The following is a 17,420-nucleotide window of genomic DNA, read 5'->3' on the forward strand; positions in this document are numbered from 1 at the left end:
CCAAACTGGTCTCTAAACAGCTTAACCCCATTTTCCTTGGCCACACTAACGATTCAAGGATGCCCTCTGGGCAGTGTGACCTAAAATGGACCAGTCATAGCAAAGACCCAGATTCTTATTTCAGACATGAGTGGGGAGTGGAGAAGGAAAAGTTAAATCTCCTCTAGGGAAGATGTGAAGTGCAAATGTGAAGCCATTTTAATACCATGAAGGAAGCCAAACTGAAGAGGAAGTCAACACTGGGACAGACAGAGCATACAGAACTGCAGTGAACTGGGGCAAGCGCTCTGTTTAAACTATACCTGATCACCTCCACCCGAAGAAAACTGTTGTGTGAACCAGCCAAATCCCTTCATTTCTTAGGTCCTCTTTGACCTATAGTCACAAGTATTCTAACTGACAGAAAAAAACTTCTAAAAGCTAGACTCATCTCCATTGCATGAAATGCTTAAAGGCAGCTAGTCTATACACCTCTTTCTAAGTGTGTAAGGTACATATCCAGTTATAAAAACAAAAAGTGGGGGCAGAGACCTGGGCATAAATAAACCCTCTCTTCCCCATGGTTTGCCTCTCTACTTTCTTTTGTGAATGTGTTAATATTCTCAAAAAAAAATTTCAAGAATCACTGCTAGACACAGATCTTAGAACCACCAAAATTCACCTCAATTCAGCCCATCCTAAAAAAATTAAAATAACTAAACCGAAACAAAAATGCAAATAATACCTCTCCAGATAAGAACTAAAGTCCTCTCTCCCTCTCCCCCTCCCTCCCTCCTTATCTGTCTCTCTCTCCCCCTAAAAAAATTTCTTTTGGAGGAAGACTTTTGCCTCATTTACTCATACAATTTTTCGAATGCATAGTTATTATTGACAAAACTCACATTCATGGCAGGAAACGGACAGGTTTAAAGAAAATGAGAGAAGCACATCTGTTCTTGTAAAGTTTTTTTCAGTTAGGATGACAAACATCCCCTCTTTGGTATGTTTAGGTCTCTGGTTGGTTAGTTAAACATATGACTTTTAACATCTGATTATCTTTTAGGAGGAAAGTCAGAGAAGGCAATGGTACCCCACTCCAGTACTCTTGCCTGGAAAACCCCATGGATGGAGGAGCCTGGTGGGCTGCGGTCCATGGGGTCTCTAAGAGTCAGACATGACTGAGCAACTTCAATTTCACTTTTCACTTTCACGAATTGGAGAAGGAAATGGCAACCCACTCCAGTGTTCTTGCCTGGAGAATCCCAGGGACGGGGGGAGTCTGGTGGGTTGCTGTCTATGGGGTCGCACAGAGTTGGACACGACTAAAGCAACTTAGCAGCAGTAGCAGGAGGAAAGTAGTTAACAGAAAGGATCTAAAAGAACAGCCAAAACACCGCAAGACAATCAAAAGACTGTCCCTGTTCTCCTTATTCTGCTACATGAAAAAGGAAATAGCAAGCCCTCTCTGCATCCTCTGCAGCCATTGCCAGCGCTGCTCCTGAAATGTTTACACAGTCCCTACATGGGAGGCAGGCCAGGAGCTGTGAGGGGCAAGTGTCGGATCTGCTGCTGCTTCTAGGCTCAGCAACCTGAGGGGAGACAAGCACCTTTTCCACCAGAGGTTTCTTATGCCATCTAAACATATTTCCATTCCGCTATGTGACTATAAACAAACAGGATTCCCAGTAAGATGGAGATCAAGAGTCTATCTCATTTGTCACCGAGCCGCCTCTTTTGCTTACCAGTTTCTCCTTCCTCTACCTATCTTATTTGTCACTAACGCTTTTCTCTTTTTCCATAATGAAAAAATATATATTAATGTCAAACTCTTAAGATTCAAAGCCACTATTTCTTTTCCTATTTCATTGTAATTACTCACCTTATAGAGGATTTTTGTTTTTTAAAAATTCTGTTGTAAGTAGTAAGCATTTAATTTTTATCCCTCAAAGTAAACAGCTGAGGTAGACAATTCTGTATTATTTATTCATTCACTCCCTCAAATAACAGTTCACACAGGTCATCACAACTGTCTTACTAAGTCAATGGCAATGCCTTGGACAAAAGAAAATCCTACTGTGTTTCTCAGATTACTGCCCAGCGCATTTAACCACAACACTTTAGTAAAACGATCTCTGTGGCTTCTACCTAGTGATCAGAAATTAGAACTTCTATTCTTATTTTAAATTCCACCTCTCTGGGATAACAAATGCTTGTTTTCTTTAATACAATCCTCCACCTACTTCAGTCTTTAAATTGAACACACATTATTTTTATAATTTAAAAGCCACATTTTTTAAAAAAAAGCAGTTTGTCTTTCATTATCTCAAGTCAATTGTTTTGCTTATCCTCACTTCTGGTAGGGTATTCAGTAGCAGGAAAGTGCCATGTAAACAAAAGTCCAAAAGCTTCATTATTATAAATCCTTTGGACAGCATGTAAATAGACATTCTTCAGAAAGTCTTACCACAGTGTTTGAAACAGAGCAAATGCATAGTTTTCTGTATAATCTTGAAGACAGTATATAAAACAATAATAAAATACACAATCAACAAACCTTTATTTTTGACACTAAATTTACGCTCTTTCCAAAAACAAAACAAAAACTATCACATTAATTACAAACAAGTAGCAAAACTAAATGAGTTTTTCTCCTTTTGTCTGTTCCTGATTTTCTTCCTTCTCTATTTTGGGCATCTGGCAAGGTGTCTAAAAAGTATTTACTGTAAGATAAGCAGGTGAAAGCATTGATTCTCTCTGGAAATATTTGATTTGTTGCTCTTGTATAACACTCTCTGAATACAGATTTTTAACTTCTCATGCCTAAAAAGCCAACAATGGAGAGCAAATAGTTGGGTCTCCCTTGGTTCCCTTAAGCTAGAAAACTTGAATTTTAAGTCTCTCTCTAAATACACACTGTTACTTTGTGACACTTTACTCTGAAGGGGGGGAAAAAAACATATTTAGTCATATACATATCCACAAAACTTTAAAGTTCCTATTAGAAAATATATAATACTTTGGACAGAAAAAAACAAACATTTTAAAGAAAAAATATTTACAAAAACTCATGCCCACAATTAAATCTGAATGTTCGCCTCAATTCTAAAAACACCTTTTAAGGAAGCTTTAAAGCTTTATGTTTCTGTATAACGAAACCTAAGTCTGGGTGGACTGGTGAAAAGCCCAAAGGCCCATAATCTCATCACAAAGCAACAGGGTCAAAAGGCAGAGGTCAGCGAACAGGGGAACAGGGTGCAAAACAGTTCCCACACTTGAGAGGAGCCTATATCTAATTATTTCAGAAGACATTAAAAAACTATTCAGTCACACACACTAAAATAATACAACCATTTCCTTTAAGTCCCAGAGCAAATCTGAATTTTATGAAAGTATTCCTTATTTTTAAGAGCAAGGAATTTAAGAAGTTACTTCTTTGCCCGACATTGAAAAAAACACCAATCCCTCACACTCACACACCCACGCTTCAGCTGCCCCTCATAGACTGACTTTCAGATAAAAGCTGTCACCTGATCTATTCAACAGGGTTCACTGGGGCACAGAAATAAATACTAAATATGCATACATGTCAACAGATATTTCACAGCAAGGCTTCTACTCCCTAATGATTCAACAAAATATGTCTACTTCTTGACCTTATGGCCACATTCAGAAAAAGCAACATTTTTATTTCTGTTACAGGAGATTTCATTTCAGGGAAGAGTGAATATGATTGTTAAACTTTCAGCAGGTGTGACATTTGTACAGGAGACTCTGTAATGACTTCTCTCACACAAGTACTGTGGGGACTCCAGGATCTAGGGCGTCTGTCTGGCTATCTCTGTACCATTTATCACACTCTAACCACAAAACTGTGTTCCACACAGAAGACAGGGTAACAGTACCGGATCAGCAAGACCAGGAAAAGAAGATTTTGGAATAATAAGTACGGTTTTAACTTTTTGTTTTCCGTCACCTTCCACCCTCTATACACACACACTTTGCCTCTCTCCCCAGTGGCTCCTTCCACCAGGGACAAGACAGCTTCCCAGTGCTTCACAGTAAATGAGGCCTCTCAATCCTTCACTGTGAGGAACACGCAAGATTTTATATTCGAGCCCACACAGCTTTCAGGTATTTATTTAAAATAGAATTACAACAGGGCTGCCAATGGAAAAATAAGCACTGCCAGACAGGAGTGAGAACAACTAAACAAAATAACCTATTTTGGCATAATCAAATCACCTCAATGGTACCAATGCTTTTGTTTTAATAAACTGTGACATTACAGTCATTGTTCTAATGAACAATGGCATGAAGCAAACAGTCAAGTACCAAAGCTCATTTCCGTGGAGCTGAGCCAGAATATTTTAAAATCTGGACAAAAGTTTATTTATTAAGAAAAAGAACATACTTGACATGATGGGGAAATATTTTTAAACAATTTATTATCTTGTTACCCCAGCCATTTAAATTTCCTTAAAAGTTAGGGTTAAACTTAAAGTGAAGAAAATTAACCAAGAAAGTAAAACAAAACGTGGTGCTAGAAGTGCATCACCCATAAACTTTAAACATATGTTGTTGTTCTTAGTCACTCGGTCGACACGACTCTTGCAACCCCATGGACTATCACCCGCTGCCCTGTCCATGGGCTTTCCCAGGCAAGAATACTGGAGTGGGTTGCTGTTTCCTTCTCCAGGGGATCTTCCCAACCCAGGGATCAAACTCAACTACAGTCCTAAATTCCTACTGCCCAAACTACTCTTATTAAAGTCAATACCTTATTGTCATGGAATTACAGTTGATATGTTGGTGTTGAGTCATGACAGGGAGGACTTCCATGTCTGGGAATTGTATGAGATTATGGGATGATTATGAAACAATCATGTTTCATCTGCCTATAGGGAAACGATCTCTGCTATTTTAGTCCTGGGAGAAAAAATATATATAATTTTAATATATAGAAAGAATATTGTTGATCTAGCAGACTGTCCCTGTTTCCCCAAAGGACTATGAGGGAAGAAAAAGGAGGGAAATGGAAAGGATACTAGAAACAGAAAGTATGAAACCTTTGAAAGGTATTCATATGAAAGTATGAATAACTGTGGGAAATAAGAACTCCTCCTGGGAATCCCCTGGCAGTCCAGTGGTTAGGACCTGGTGCTCTCACTGCTGGGCTGGAGTTCCATCCCTGGTCAGGGAATAAAGATCCCACAAGCCACAAAGTGCAGCCAAAAAAAAAAAAATAATAATAATAAAAACTCCTCCTTGTTCTTCTAAGGATGAAGGTAACTAGAGGATTCAATGAGACCTTAGAATTTCTTCCCTATGAGATTTTAATGACAATAAAAATTTTTGCCAAAAAAAAAAGTCTTCTCCCCGTTATTACAGAAAAAAAGAACCAAAAGAGCAGGTTGTGGCTTCATGAGAACTAAAGTGAAAAAAAGGGTGATCTCTGAAGAAGAAATTGGGGAAAAAAAAGTACAAAAACCTAGCCTGTGAGCAAACTTGTGCCATGATGACTATCTGAAACTTAATTTAGATACCAGTTCTATATGATATTTCTTCAAACTATAGAATACTTTTCTGTGTTAAATAAATGACAGTAGGAGTGTCTTGTACTAGAAGAGGAAGACAAAGAAGGCAAGAAAACAAGATCTTCATAGCAGAAACCTGGATTCTTTCAGCCAGAGCACCAGAAAATTACGCAAGACAGATGGATTTACATCATAAGGCCTCTGAGATATAGAAGAAAAAAAAAAAAAAAAACAACTTAAAATATCTCTAAACTGGGTTTCATATTTAAAACCTACTGCTGATAAGTTGCTTCAGTCATGTCTGACTTTGTGCAACCCCATAGACGGCAGCCCACCAGGCTCCCCCGTCCCTGGGACTCTCCAGGCAAGAACACAGGAGCGGGTTGCCATTTCCTTCTCCAATGCATGAAAGTGAAAAGTGAAAGTGAAGCCGCTCAGTCGTGTCCAACTCTTCTCGACCCCATGGACTGCAGCCCACCACGCTCCTCCATCCATGGGATTTTCCAGGCAAGAGTACTGGAGTGGGGTGCCATCGCCTTCTCCATTTAAAACCTAGAGGTCTACAAGCTGTATTTAAGGGTTCAGCCTACTAGTCCACAGCAGGGTTGAACTTAAAAAATTCTACAACTCTAAAATTATAATTCTACCTCATATTTTTATCCTATAGTTTAGAAAGCTCTTTGGCAAAACACTGTCACATTTCATAATTGAGAGAAGTATCAAGAAACAATCTAGATCAGCATGAAGAGTTCAAAAACATACTCCTATATGTGCCCTTGAACTATGAATAATTTTTTTAAAAAAATCTACAGGGAAGGGAAGCAAACAGACTACTTTTGCAATGGTATTCCTAATAGAATAGAAATATATGGAAACTATTCACTGCTCATGAATAACCAGCTTGGTGGTAGCATTAACAAGACAGATTTCCCATCCTGTGTGGGGCTATTCACAATTGCTGGTATAGTGCATGTAATGCCAACTTTCTCTTCCACCACTTAATAAAAGCACATAGGAATGGAAGTGAGAATGACATCCTTAGAGGGCAGATATTGAATTAATCCACTTATTTAAAAATACCACTTAAAATCTCAGTATTTCACCTATTTTTTATTAATTAATTTTTGGCTATGCTGGGCCTTCATTGCTGTCAGTAGGCTTTCTCTAGTTGCAGCAAGCAGGGGTTACTCTGTTTCGTGCGAGAGCATCTCACTACCGTGGCTTCTCTTGTTTCGTAGCTCTGGCTCTAGGCTAAGTGCTCAGTAGTTGCGGCACATGGGCTTAGCTGATCCACGGCACATGAAATCTTCCTGGACTAGGGATCGAATCTGTATCCCCTGCATTGGCAGGCAGATTCTTAATCAATGGACCACCAGAAAGTCCTCAACTATTATTAATAATTAATTGTGACCCAGTTCACAGCCGCCAGGCCTGGAAATATGTCACCACCCACCAGCTGAGGACAGCTGGTCTGGAGTACTTGGAGGGGCAGCAGGGCACAGTGGAAGAGGGCCACCAGGATGCAATTCCAGCTTTGGCCTTTACTGTCTGTGACTCTGGGCAGCAACTCACCAAACCTCAGCCTCCTCACCTATAAAGTGATGATAGTAATACATTCAAGTTATTGTGGGGATTCAAAATAATGTTTATAAATCATCAACCACAGTTCATGGCCCAATAAACATTAACTATTTTCACAACTTCATTATATAAAGGGGATTTCCTGGAGATACTTCTGACATAATAGTGCTAGCATGTATCTTTGAAAATCATTTTAAAAAAGCAAACTTAACTTTCTACATTTCAAACTTAACTTTCTACACCAGTGATGTATAAAAATTTATGAAAGGAAAATAAAAGGCACTAACTTAAGAAATCCATTAATTAAAATAGTTACAATATTTAATTCAGAATACAGTTAGTAAAAATCATGGATTCTTGGGAAAGGTGCAGGAATGAACTGTTTCATATTATTCTAGCCTCATGATGTGCTGTCTCAGCAGTACATAAAACATTTCCATTTTTATTCCTAGAACTCTCAGTTCTTATCTTCTCACACTAAAACAGCTATCGTTGCATTCTGTTTGAAAAGTAGTGTAGAAAAGTGGCTGTGTGAAAAGTAGCCTCATACTGAAAATTTCTGGAATCTCTGGCTAAGAGGTTATTAAATCTTAAAAAGTCAAGTCTCAGGCATAAGAGAACATTACATAAGGTATGATAAAGACAAAATATAAATGGGGAAAAATTACAAAGGATTAAACTTTATAGAAAAAGAGAACTGTCCTGGCTGACCAGGCCCAAAACCGATGTGGATGTCCACAAAGAAGGAAATGGAACGCAATAGCTTCCACAATAGCTTTCCACAAAGCTGACATAAACCTTTTAAAAGATTAATCATTCTTCTACTCTCTTGCTTTTTTATCAATTTCAAATTTCCAATTAAAAAAAAAAACAACAAAAAACGCTAGTCCACTTTAGAGGTTAAAAAATCCACAAATAAACCAAACATACTAACTTTTATTGTTGGTAACAAAAATAAAAGTTCTATATTTATCCATCTCAAGTGATTTCATTTATTTATTCAAACAATCTACTCACTGGGTGAAAGTGAAAGCAAAAGTTGGTCAGTCATGTCTGACTCTTTGCGACCCCACGGACTAAACCATCCATGGAATTCTCTAGGCCAGAATACTGGAGTGGGTAGCCTTTCCCTTCTCCAGGGGATCTTCCCAACCCAGGGACCGAACCCAGGTTCCCCGTATTACAGATGGATTCTTTACCAGCTGAGCCACAAGGGAAGCCCAAGAATACTGGAGTGGGTAGCCTATCCCTTCTCCAGGGGATCTTCCTGACCCAGGAATCAAACCAGGGTCTCCTGCACTGCAGGTGGATTCTTTACCAACTAAGCTATCAGGAAAGCCTATCTCAAGGGATTTCATTCATTTATTCAAACAATCTAGTCACTGGATATACAAAACTAAACTAGAGAGACATGGTCCTGCCCTCCAGGAGCTAACAATCGACAATCGAATGGGAAATATTGACATGCCAAGTACAATATACCTGGAAATAAATAATGTGGAAATAAAGCAGGGAGACTGCAAGGGTTGGGCAGGGAGAGAGAGGAAGGACACAACTTTATATAGGATGGTCTGGGAAGGCTACTCTGAGAAGGCAACACTTGTGCAAAAACTTGAACAGGAAGAAGCCAATCTTGCAAAGATGTAGGGCTACACTGAGCAAAGGGTGGCTACCTGACACATGTGGTTACTGAACACTTGAAACATGACTACCAAACACTCAAAATGTGGCTAGTCCAATTGAGATATGCTGTAAACATAAAATACACACCGGATTTTGAAGATTTTGTAAGAATAAAAGAATGTGAAATATCTCACGAATAATTTTTATGTTGATTATATGTTGAAATAATCTCCTAGATATATAAATAAAATATATCGTTAAAATTAATATCACCTGTTTCTATTTACTTTTCTAAATGTGGCTTGAAATTTTAAAACTATAAACATGTCTCACATTATATTAATAATTATAATGGATCATGGTGGTCTAGGGGAAGAGGTTCTAGGGAGAGAACAGAAGATAAACAGGTCATGAGATAAGAAGCTTGCCCTGTTTAAGAACCTTTAAGAAAACCAATGTAACAGGAAAGACTGTTCCAATCAGTCTGTTGGAAATACAGGCAGAGAGCACATTATGAAGGGCTCTGCCAACGACGGTGAACAGACTGAAAATCTGTGTCCCACCCCCCTAATTCCTATGTTGAAATTTAATCCCTCATGTGATGATATTTGGAGCTTGGGCCTTTGGGATGTGCTTAGGTCACGAGGGTGGAGCCCTCGTGAATGGAATGTATACATAATCCTTATAAGAGAGATCTCAGACACACCCTCACCTCTTTCAATACAAGACAGTCATCTAGGAATCAGCAAGTAGGACCTCACCAGCACTTCATCTACCAGCACCTTCATCTCGACTTCCCAACCTCTAGAACTGTGAGGAATAAATTTCTCTTGTTTATAAGCAACCCAGTATATGGTGTTCTTTTATAGTAGCCTGAATAAACTAAGATACCAATAAAGAATCTGAATCTTGATCTGAATACAAAGACAGTTACTGAAGAATTTTAAGTGGAAAAAATTATTCTAAGATCCCACTGGCTATTTTGTGGAGAACTGGCAGTATCATCTACACCGCTAGAGTACAGACTTCTAGAGATTACTTAACATGGTCATTTCAAACAGAGATCTCTGGATTTCTAAGAGTCCATGCAGATAACAACTGAGCGCGCATGAACTAACATTTCAAAACGCTTATTAAAAAACTGCACGGCACAGACTAACTTATTTTTTTCCATTTCTTGTGGCTGAGATTATAATTACTCATCAATCCTCATGTAGAAATATGGGGTATATTCAGTCTTCATGTTCTATGTCATTTAGGATTAATCTTTTAAAAAACTGATACAGTTAGTTTTTCATTCAAAAACAATTTCCAACCCATAAGGAGAGGAGTGGTAAATTCAGAAACCAAGCACCTCATTCAACCCCATCAATACATATAAAAACACTTGAGACCCAGAGCTGTCCTAAATAACAGATCCAGGACCGGATTCTCAGCTTCTGATTGTGCATACAGCTTTAACAATTGTACTGACAGCCACACCAGCCAAGGTTTCACAAGCAAGCAACATTCCTTTTAAAAACTATAAACTTATCTAAGGACAGGTAATTTATGCCAAGAAAAGAGAGGGGTAAAACCCAATAAGAAGAACAAAAGGATTAACATTTTTTGGAAGTAGTGTTTTTATTTGTGCAGTAAATACCTTATACTTCCATTATATCTAACATTCATTAATAAGAACAGGTATAGTATCAAATATATACTCTTCTTTTTTTAATTTTTGTTTTGATAAACTCAGTTTCCTCATCTGTAAAATAGAGAAAATAGTGCCATCTCCTAAGGTTGTTGTCAGGATGAAATGAGGTAATAGTTATGAAGCATTTAGCTAGTGCTTGGCATGCAGAAAGTTATTTTATTATTGCTATTTTATTGTAGATTCTTTCAAAACAGTGACTGTCACCTATATACTCCTCAACCTGGCACACTATAAGCATTTAACACTGAATAATTAATCCAAAGCCTAATCAAAACTGTTAAGGATTTGGACATACGGCACTTGTTTCCTAAAGTACCTATTTTTTAAAATTGAAGTATAGTTGACTGAAGTCCCTTATGTAGGAACTGCCTCTACCCTCTAACAAATCATAGAAGAAAATGTTTTCTTCCATATGGAGTTCAATAGAAATTATGACTAACAATGCATTATATTCTAGACATTTACTTCTATTACTCCAAGAGTGTCTGTGACCAGAAGTGGAAATGCAAATCAAAGAATATACTCAGAAATGTCAGGACAGTCTGTCTCAACTCCTCCGCACTGGATATATGTACCTGCCCTCCTCCAGCCTCCTTTTTATCTTCTCGTCCCCTTTCTTCCCCTTTCTGTTACTATTTCTCCTCCAAAGACACTTATGTTCCTCCCTCCTCCCCTCTTTCCTAACTATCTCATCTTTGCTCTTCTGAGCTCCTATGCTGGTATGTCCTGCATGAACCAGTGCAGAAGATGCCTGAGCCCTAGGACTTAGTTGCCCTCACTGTTGGGACAATTTCACTGTAAAGAATTTTATTCCAAGTGGATTTTTAAAACCAAGTATCACTATACCACAGCAATTAGACCTTGACTCTTCTTTGGCCCCATTTGAACGGAAGTTGATCCTTGTATTATTCCTTCTCCAGCACCCCAGTTACCAGGGCAGACCTTGCAAACTCCCACACATAATCTACTGTGGACCAAGGATGTCAGCAAAGTTAACAATTCAGGCAGTGCCAATTGTGGTCAGATCAGGGAAGCTCCTATCCCATCCACCTCTGTACACCTGGCCATGGTTTTTAAAAGACTTTAGCACAGCCTTGACCATGACATTCAGTCTGGATTGAGTAATCCTGAAATGCTTGCTGAACTCACGTTAAGCTCGTCTTTTTTTGAGTTTAAATAACTATGCAGCTTTGTGCATTACAACAACCAAGCTTGGAATTCCCTGGTGGTCCAGTGGTTAAGGACTTGCTGCTCTCACTGCTGGAGTCCTGGTTTCAGTTCCTGGTTGAGGAAGCTGAATGGCACGGCCGAAAAAAAAAAGAACCACCAGGCTTTAGTCTGGTGCCTGCTCTGATCAAATGGGATCTCTGAGATCTTAAACTCTCAGTCTTCGTTTCTCCACTCTAAATGATGTCTAAGGTCCCTTCCAGTACTACTGCAGCATGATACTGTCAGTTTTAACAAAATTTTATATCTGAATTCAGAACATGGTCTCCACTGCCTCTAAGCTCTAAACCACAGCCAAGACACCAAGGCTAAAAATAAACAGCTGGAGGCACCAAGGAAGATCTCGAAACAAAGCAGGGATCTCATCCATCAGACTTCCATATCTATCAGCATTCCTGAATCCAAGCTACCATGGAAAAGCTTTAAGAATATTCTGGTCACCACACAATTTGCAGACTCATTTGTAAACTTTATATTCACTTATTAAACACTATGTACAAGGTACTATGAAAGAGAGCAACAAAGACGCTTCTTTCCCTCTTAGGGGAAGGAATATTTGGGGGCTTGCATATTTACGTTACTTGAATAAAGGTCTAATTATATCCTTCATTTTTCTACTGCCTAAAAGATCTGTTGCTGTAAATCAAGCCACATAAATTCCTACAGCTTGGTCTTAGAGGAAATGAGAGACATAAAGGAAAATTTCAAAATGATACCTACTTCCCTTCACATCAACTAATTCCAGTGACTTCTATTTACACCTCCTTTCTTCTTTATGCAATAGTCAGTCTGAAACATCTTATCTTTAACATTAAAGGAAATTTAAATATTTATGCTTTAACATTTAAGGGACATTTTTGTTTATGGATCAAATACATCTTGAAAATACACAGTGAGTAGGAGAAGCACAACAGCTAAGACATGGCAGAGAAGAACAACAGGCAATACTGCTGTGCGTGCATGCGTGCTAAGTCACTTAGTTGTGTCTGATTTTTTACGACCCTATGGACTGTAGCCCGCCAGGGTCCTCTGTCCATGGGATTCTCCAGGCAAGTATACTAGAGTGTGTTGCCATGCCCTCCTCCAGAGGATCTTCCTGACCCAGGGATCGAACCCACATCTCTTATGTCTCCTGTACTGGCACATGGGTTCCTTACCACTAGCACCACCTGGGAAGCCCAATACTGCTGTATCAGTATACATAGAGAGAGAGAGACACTTCCATAAAATCTCTAGGACCTCCATATTTTAAATTTATATATGTTCAAATTACTTTCAGTTGTTAAAAGACCTATATGCGATGAAAGACGTCTTCTCCATTGTTGGTAAAGCAAAGCTTTACCGAAGGAGTGTCTAAAAGCAAGGTAAAGCCCAGATCACTTTATTACAAGATCTCATTTCTCATAAGATCTCAGTCTATTTAACTGTTACTTCATCATATGGTTCGTGTCCTTCATTTGATAACAATGACCCACCACCTGCAAAGTGTAAGTTCTAGGAATATGTATATGTTAAGAACAAGTCTATAAAGCAACTGGTTTATGTTTAATAGAAGTCAATTAAGATCTTCTACAGGTGGGGTGACAACTTGCTAAGAAACAGTAGGATAAAAATAGATTAGTTCCAGAAAAGTAAAATAGAAACCTAACTATCATTAACTCTGAAATTAATGCAGCAAAACAGAAACAACCTTGTGACTAATTTGCTTAACTCACCAGCCTTGTTTCCTGATCCCTAAATGTAGCTCTGTGGAAAAAGTTAAGAAGTTGGTAGTTGGGTTCATGATACTACATTCTCTTGTTTTCCTCTTGTCACACTAGCCGCATTTCTTAAACTCCTTGGTTGTTTCCACCTCATCTTTCTCCCCTCAGAATGTTGCAATATCCCCAGGACTCAATCCTCAAACCTCTTCTCTTTTCTATCTACATCCACTCCCTGGGTGACACCTAACTTCAAGGCTTTCAACTTACACCTAAAAATAAAGTTAGGGGCCCTGACAGATGTCTTGCCTACTTGGTATTTCTATCTGAATGTCTAATGGGCACCTCAAATTTAGTATGCCCAAAGCTAAACTAATCTTCTCCAGCCAGCTTCTCCATCAGTCTTCCAATTTCAGTAAACAGGTGCTTGTAATTGTTTAGAGAGAAAATCTTGGGAGTCCTTTCTTTTTTATCATTTTCTTTTATTATGAATACCATACTCAATTCATCACCAAGTTCTGCTGGCTCTACCTTCAAAATATACTCAGCTTCTAACCACATAACTTGATCCAACCCCCAACAACTTTTGCCTCAAAGAGTGAAAAAGAGCCTCCTAACTGGTCTGCCTCTATCTTGCCCTTGATATAGTCTAGTCAACATGGCAGCCATAGCCAACTTTTTAGAAGGTAGATTATATCTCATTACATTGCTCAAAGCCTAGTGATATGGTTTCCCATCTATAAGTCTAACAGTCTATGAAGCCCTACTTCTTCTCAATGATGACAGCTACTACTCTCCTTCTTACTCAGTATTGGCCTCCTTGCTGTTACCACAAAACTAGGAACTCTTCCACCTCAGGTCTTTGCACATGCTGTCTCCTCTGCCTACAATGCTGTACCCTGGGACAATACACATGGCCAGCTTCCTCTCCTCCTTGAGGGTTCTTTTCAAACATTACCTTATCAGCAAGGCCTTCCGTAACCATCTTATTTAAAATCAATCCAACCCTACAAATTCCATCATTCTGTTGGCACTGCCCTACTCTCATTTCCCAGATGTATTTTTCCTCACAGCACTTAATAACCTCTGACAAAACTACATATGTTTATTATTTCTTTACACTATAATGTAAGCTCTATGATGGCAGTGATTTTTTTGACTGCTTTGATTACAGCTGAGCCCAGTGCCTAGAACACAATCTACACCTAAAGGCTTTCAAAACTACTTACTGAATGAATGCATTAAAATGTTTTTTTCCTGTTTTGTTAAAGCCATTTGCACTATGCCCAAAGAGACTCAGGTGACACTTAAAGGTGTTCTTCTAGCTTTACTAGGCATACAGACTTGATGAAGAAAAAAACACAGGCTTTTTCCAGTCATCAGTAGCCACTGACGGAAGGTCTCCAAGTGACTCAGTGTCATAAATGTTTAGGGAAATGTTTAGGGGGAAAGGGATTCTAGAAATCTAAAATAACCCTTCACCAATCCTGAAAGAGGAATCTCTCCAAACATTTCTTTTTTCTAACTCCGTAACCCTTAACAAAGCCATTCCTAATACGTACATGAAGAAAGGACAGGAATATATAATTACACATAGCCTGGTACTCATCTCTCTTTTCATATAAAAATTTTAAGTAAAATTATTCATAGCTTTTGTTGAAAAGGTTTTGCTGTGAAACTGACTTAAGATATTCATTTAGCCAAGAGCTGAGTTGGTGGGTATTGTTCTAAAGGCTGAACAGTTCTGTTTACTACTGTTTATTATTTAATACATTCTTCACAGTCACCCCCTCCCCGCCAAAAAAGGAAAAGAAACACACACACACTGGTGCAATCAAGAATGCTATGTCCAAAAAAGCTGTTCTGAAAGGCTATGACCTAAGTGTCTAACACTGACACAGATAAAGTTCAAGCGGTAGATGTCACTTGTCTCACACGTACAAAAAAAAAAAAAAATCGAGATTCAGAACCCAAGAAGGCAAGCAGAAACAGGCGTGAAAAATGAAATCAGTCGTTTCTCCCCAGGCTCCTCCTGACACTGCGCACACACCCCTGCCCCCTCCACCACCAGCCTTTAACAGCCCCCTTTCCAGCGGCTGCTCCCCAGCTCAGCCCCGCACTGCGCCATCAAATAATGAGTCAAGAGGACGCACGATGCCCCTCCGGGAAAACCCAGGCAGCAACACTCGGTGCACCCAACTGAGTGGAAATGTCTAACTACTTAAACTCAGAACCCTATAGGCGGTATCAACAAAGCATCGTCCTAAGTCCCCAGGTTCAAAGATCTTCGCCAGCCCCCGCGATACTGCCAAATCGACAGGATTCCAAAAGGTGACTCCACCGTCAGCGCAGAACCCGAGGCCGGAGGCGGCGCAGACCGCGAACACTCAAGGATGAAGTCCAATCAGCCTCCCGCCCGGCGCTCGCCCCGCGGGCCGCCGCCGCCTGGGTGGACTCCCGCCCCGCGGCCCCGCGGCCTCCGACGCCCCCTCCCCGAAGGGTCGGGGCGCCGCGTCACGTGCAGAGGCTAAAACTTCGAGGTCCGGGCTGAGGGTGGGGGGCGGGAGCACAGCGAGGCCGGGAGTTAACGCGCCCGGTGACTCACCGGCCGCCTCCGCCGGCAGCTGCGGGCGAGGGGGCCGGCTTGCGGGCGCCCGCGGGCTCAGCAGAGCACCCTGCACGCGGAATAAATAACAATGTCATTAAATCGCTGCCCGAGAGCCTGGCCGGCCAGCGAGCGAGCGCCGCCGGGAACTGACTTTGTCTGGAGCCGGCACCCCGCCTCCCGCGCGTCCCCCGCGTCCCTGAGGGGACCCCGCGCTGCCGCAGCCCGGCCTTACCCGCCAGCTCGTCCGGCTCCAGCCCGCTGTCCGCGTCGATCCCGCACAGCACGAAGTAGTGCGCAAAGCGGCAGGCGGCCGGGGAGGAGCCCGAGGCCGGGCCGGGCGCCGCGCCGCTCCCGCTCATCCCGGCCGCGCTGCTCCTGTCGCCGCCGTCGCCTGAGAGGACTCGCTGCTGAGGCTGCCGCTCGGGCTTCGGTCTCCGCGCGCCCGCCCTAAGGCGATCCGGGCGAGCCCATGGCCGCGCAGCCGCCGCTCGTTAGCGCAGCCTCGCTCCTCGCTCGGCGCCGGGGAAGCGGCCTCGAGCTCGTGCCCGGTCGGTCCCGCTCCCGGTGCCCGGCGGGGGAGGGGCACGCGGGGGGAGTGTCGCCGTGAGAGGCCCGCGTCGCCGCAGCTGCGCTCGCGAGCTGGGAGCCTCGCCGTCTGGCGCCCGCCGGTCAGCTGAGCGGCGCTCTGGCGGTGGGAGCGCGGGGAGGGCGGGGGCGCGGAGGGGAGGGCGCGCTCGCGAGGGGCGGGAGCGCGCGTCTCGGCAGTACGTGCGCGCGCGTCCAGCGGGCTCGGAAGGGAGCGCCGGATGCTGGCGGGATTCGTGCCAGCCTGGCGGCCGGGGCTGAGGCGCAAGGGCGACCCCACACACGCGCCTCTGGCTGCCAATAAGAGGCAAAGCCGCAGAGGGGATGCTTCCTATCCTGAATTTTTAAAAAAGAAATGCAGCTTGGGGAAAGGTTAACGGCTGCTCCGAAATCATTTCCCACAACGATCTGGACCATCAACATATTTTAAACTGACAAGTGCGGATGTCCATCTTATTTTAAGATCATAGTCCTTGAATCCTTCCACCAGCGCTCAACCCCGCTCACAAGCCATCCTTCCTCACCGAATTGGTGCCTACTCAATGGCACAAAGAAAACAGAAAACCCACTCAATATCCACAAAGCTTTAAGACCTACAATGACCACAATTACCAACTTCCCCTAGCCGACCCATTCCGTAATTTATCCTGACATTTTCCAGGTCAGTGTAATGTAGTCAAGGCGCTCCAGTTCCCCAGCTCTGTACTCATTTGAACTTATCTGCTCTTCCAGCAGGTACAATCGGCGGCTGATAAGGCAAAAGGAATTAAACCCTGAACTCTTCTCTTCACAAGGCTATGGCTTTCTTACCCTGCTCTTTCCTCTGACTTACCACTCTTCACAACGACATCACAGATCTACTCTTAATCCCTTGAAAAGTGACAACT

The 17,420-nt window shown here is 41.7% G+C and overlaps 1 protein-coding gene across 2 annotated transcripts in view; it reads right to left on the reverse strand.

Annotated features, from left to right (window-relative positions):
• The window catches only part of DENND5B (DENN domain containing 5B), a 220,971-nt gene extending 204,354 nt beyond the window's left edge, over positions 1-16,617 (reverse strand). For both annotated transcript variants that reach the window (XM_027541658.1, XM_027541657.1), the window contains exon 1: positions 16,181-16,617. In XM_027541658.1, coding sequence (XP_027397459.1) covers positions 16,181-16,307 — 127 coding nt within the window. In that variant the 5' untranslated portion in view covers positions 16,308-16,617. The remainder of the gene's footprint in view (positions 1-16,180) is intronic.
• Positions 16,618-17,420: the final 803 nt, after the last annotated feature.

This window comes from Bos indicus x Bos taurus, chromosome 5, assembly GCF_003369695.1.
Source record: "Bos indicus x Bos taurus breed Angus x Brahman F1 hybrid chromosome 5, Bos_hybrid_MaternalHap_v2.0, whole genome shotgun sequence".
NCBI lineage: Eukaryota > Metazoa > Chordata > Mammalia > Artiodactyla > Bovidae > Bos > Bos indicus x Bos taurus.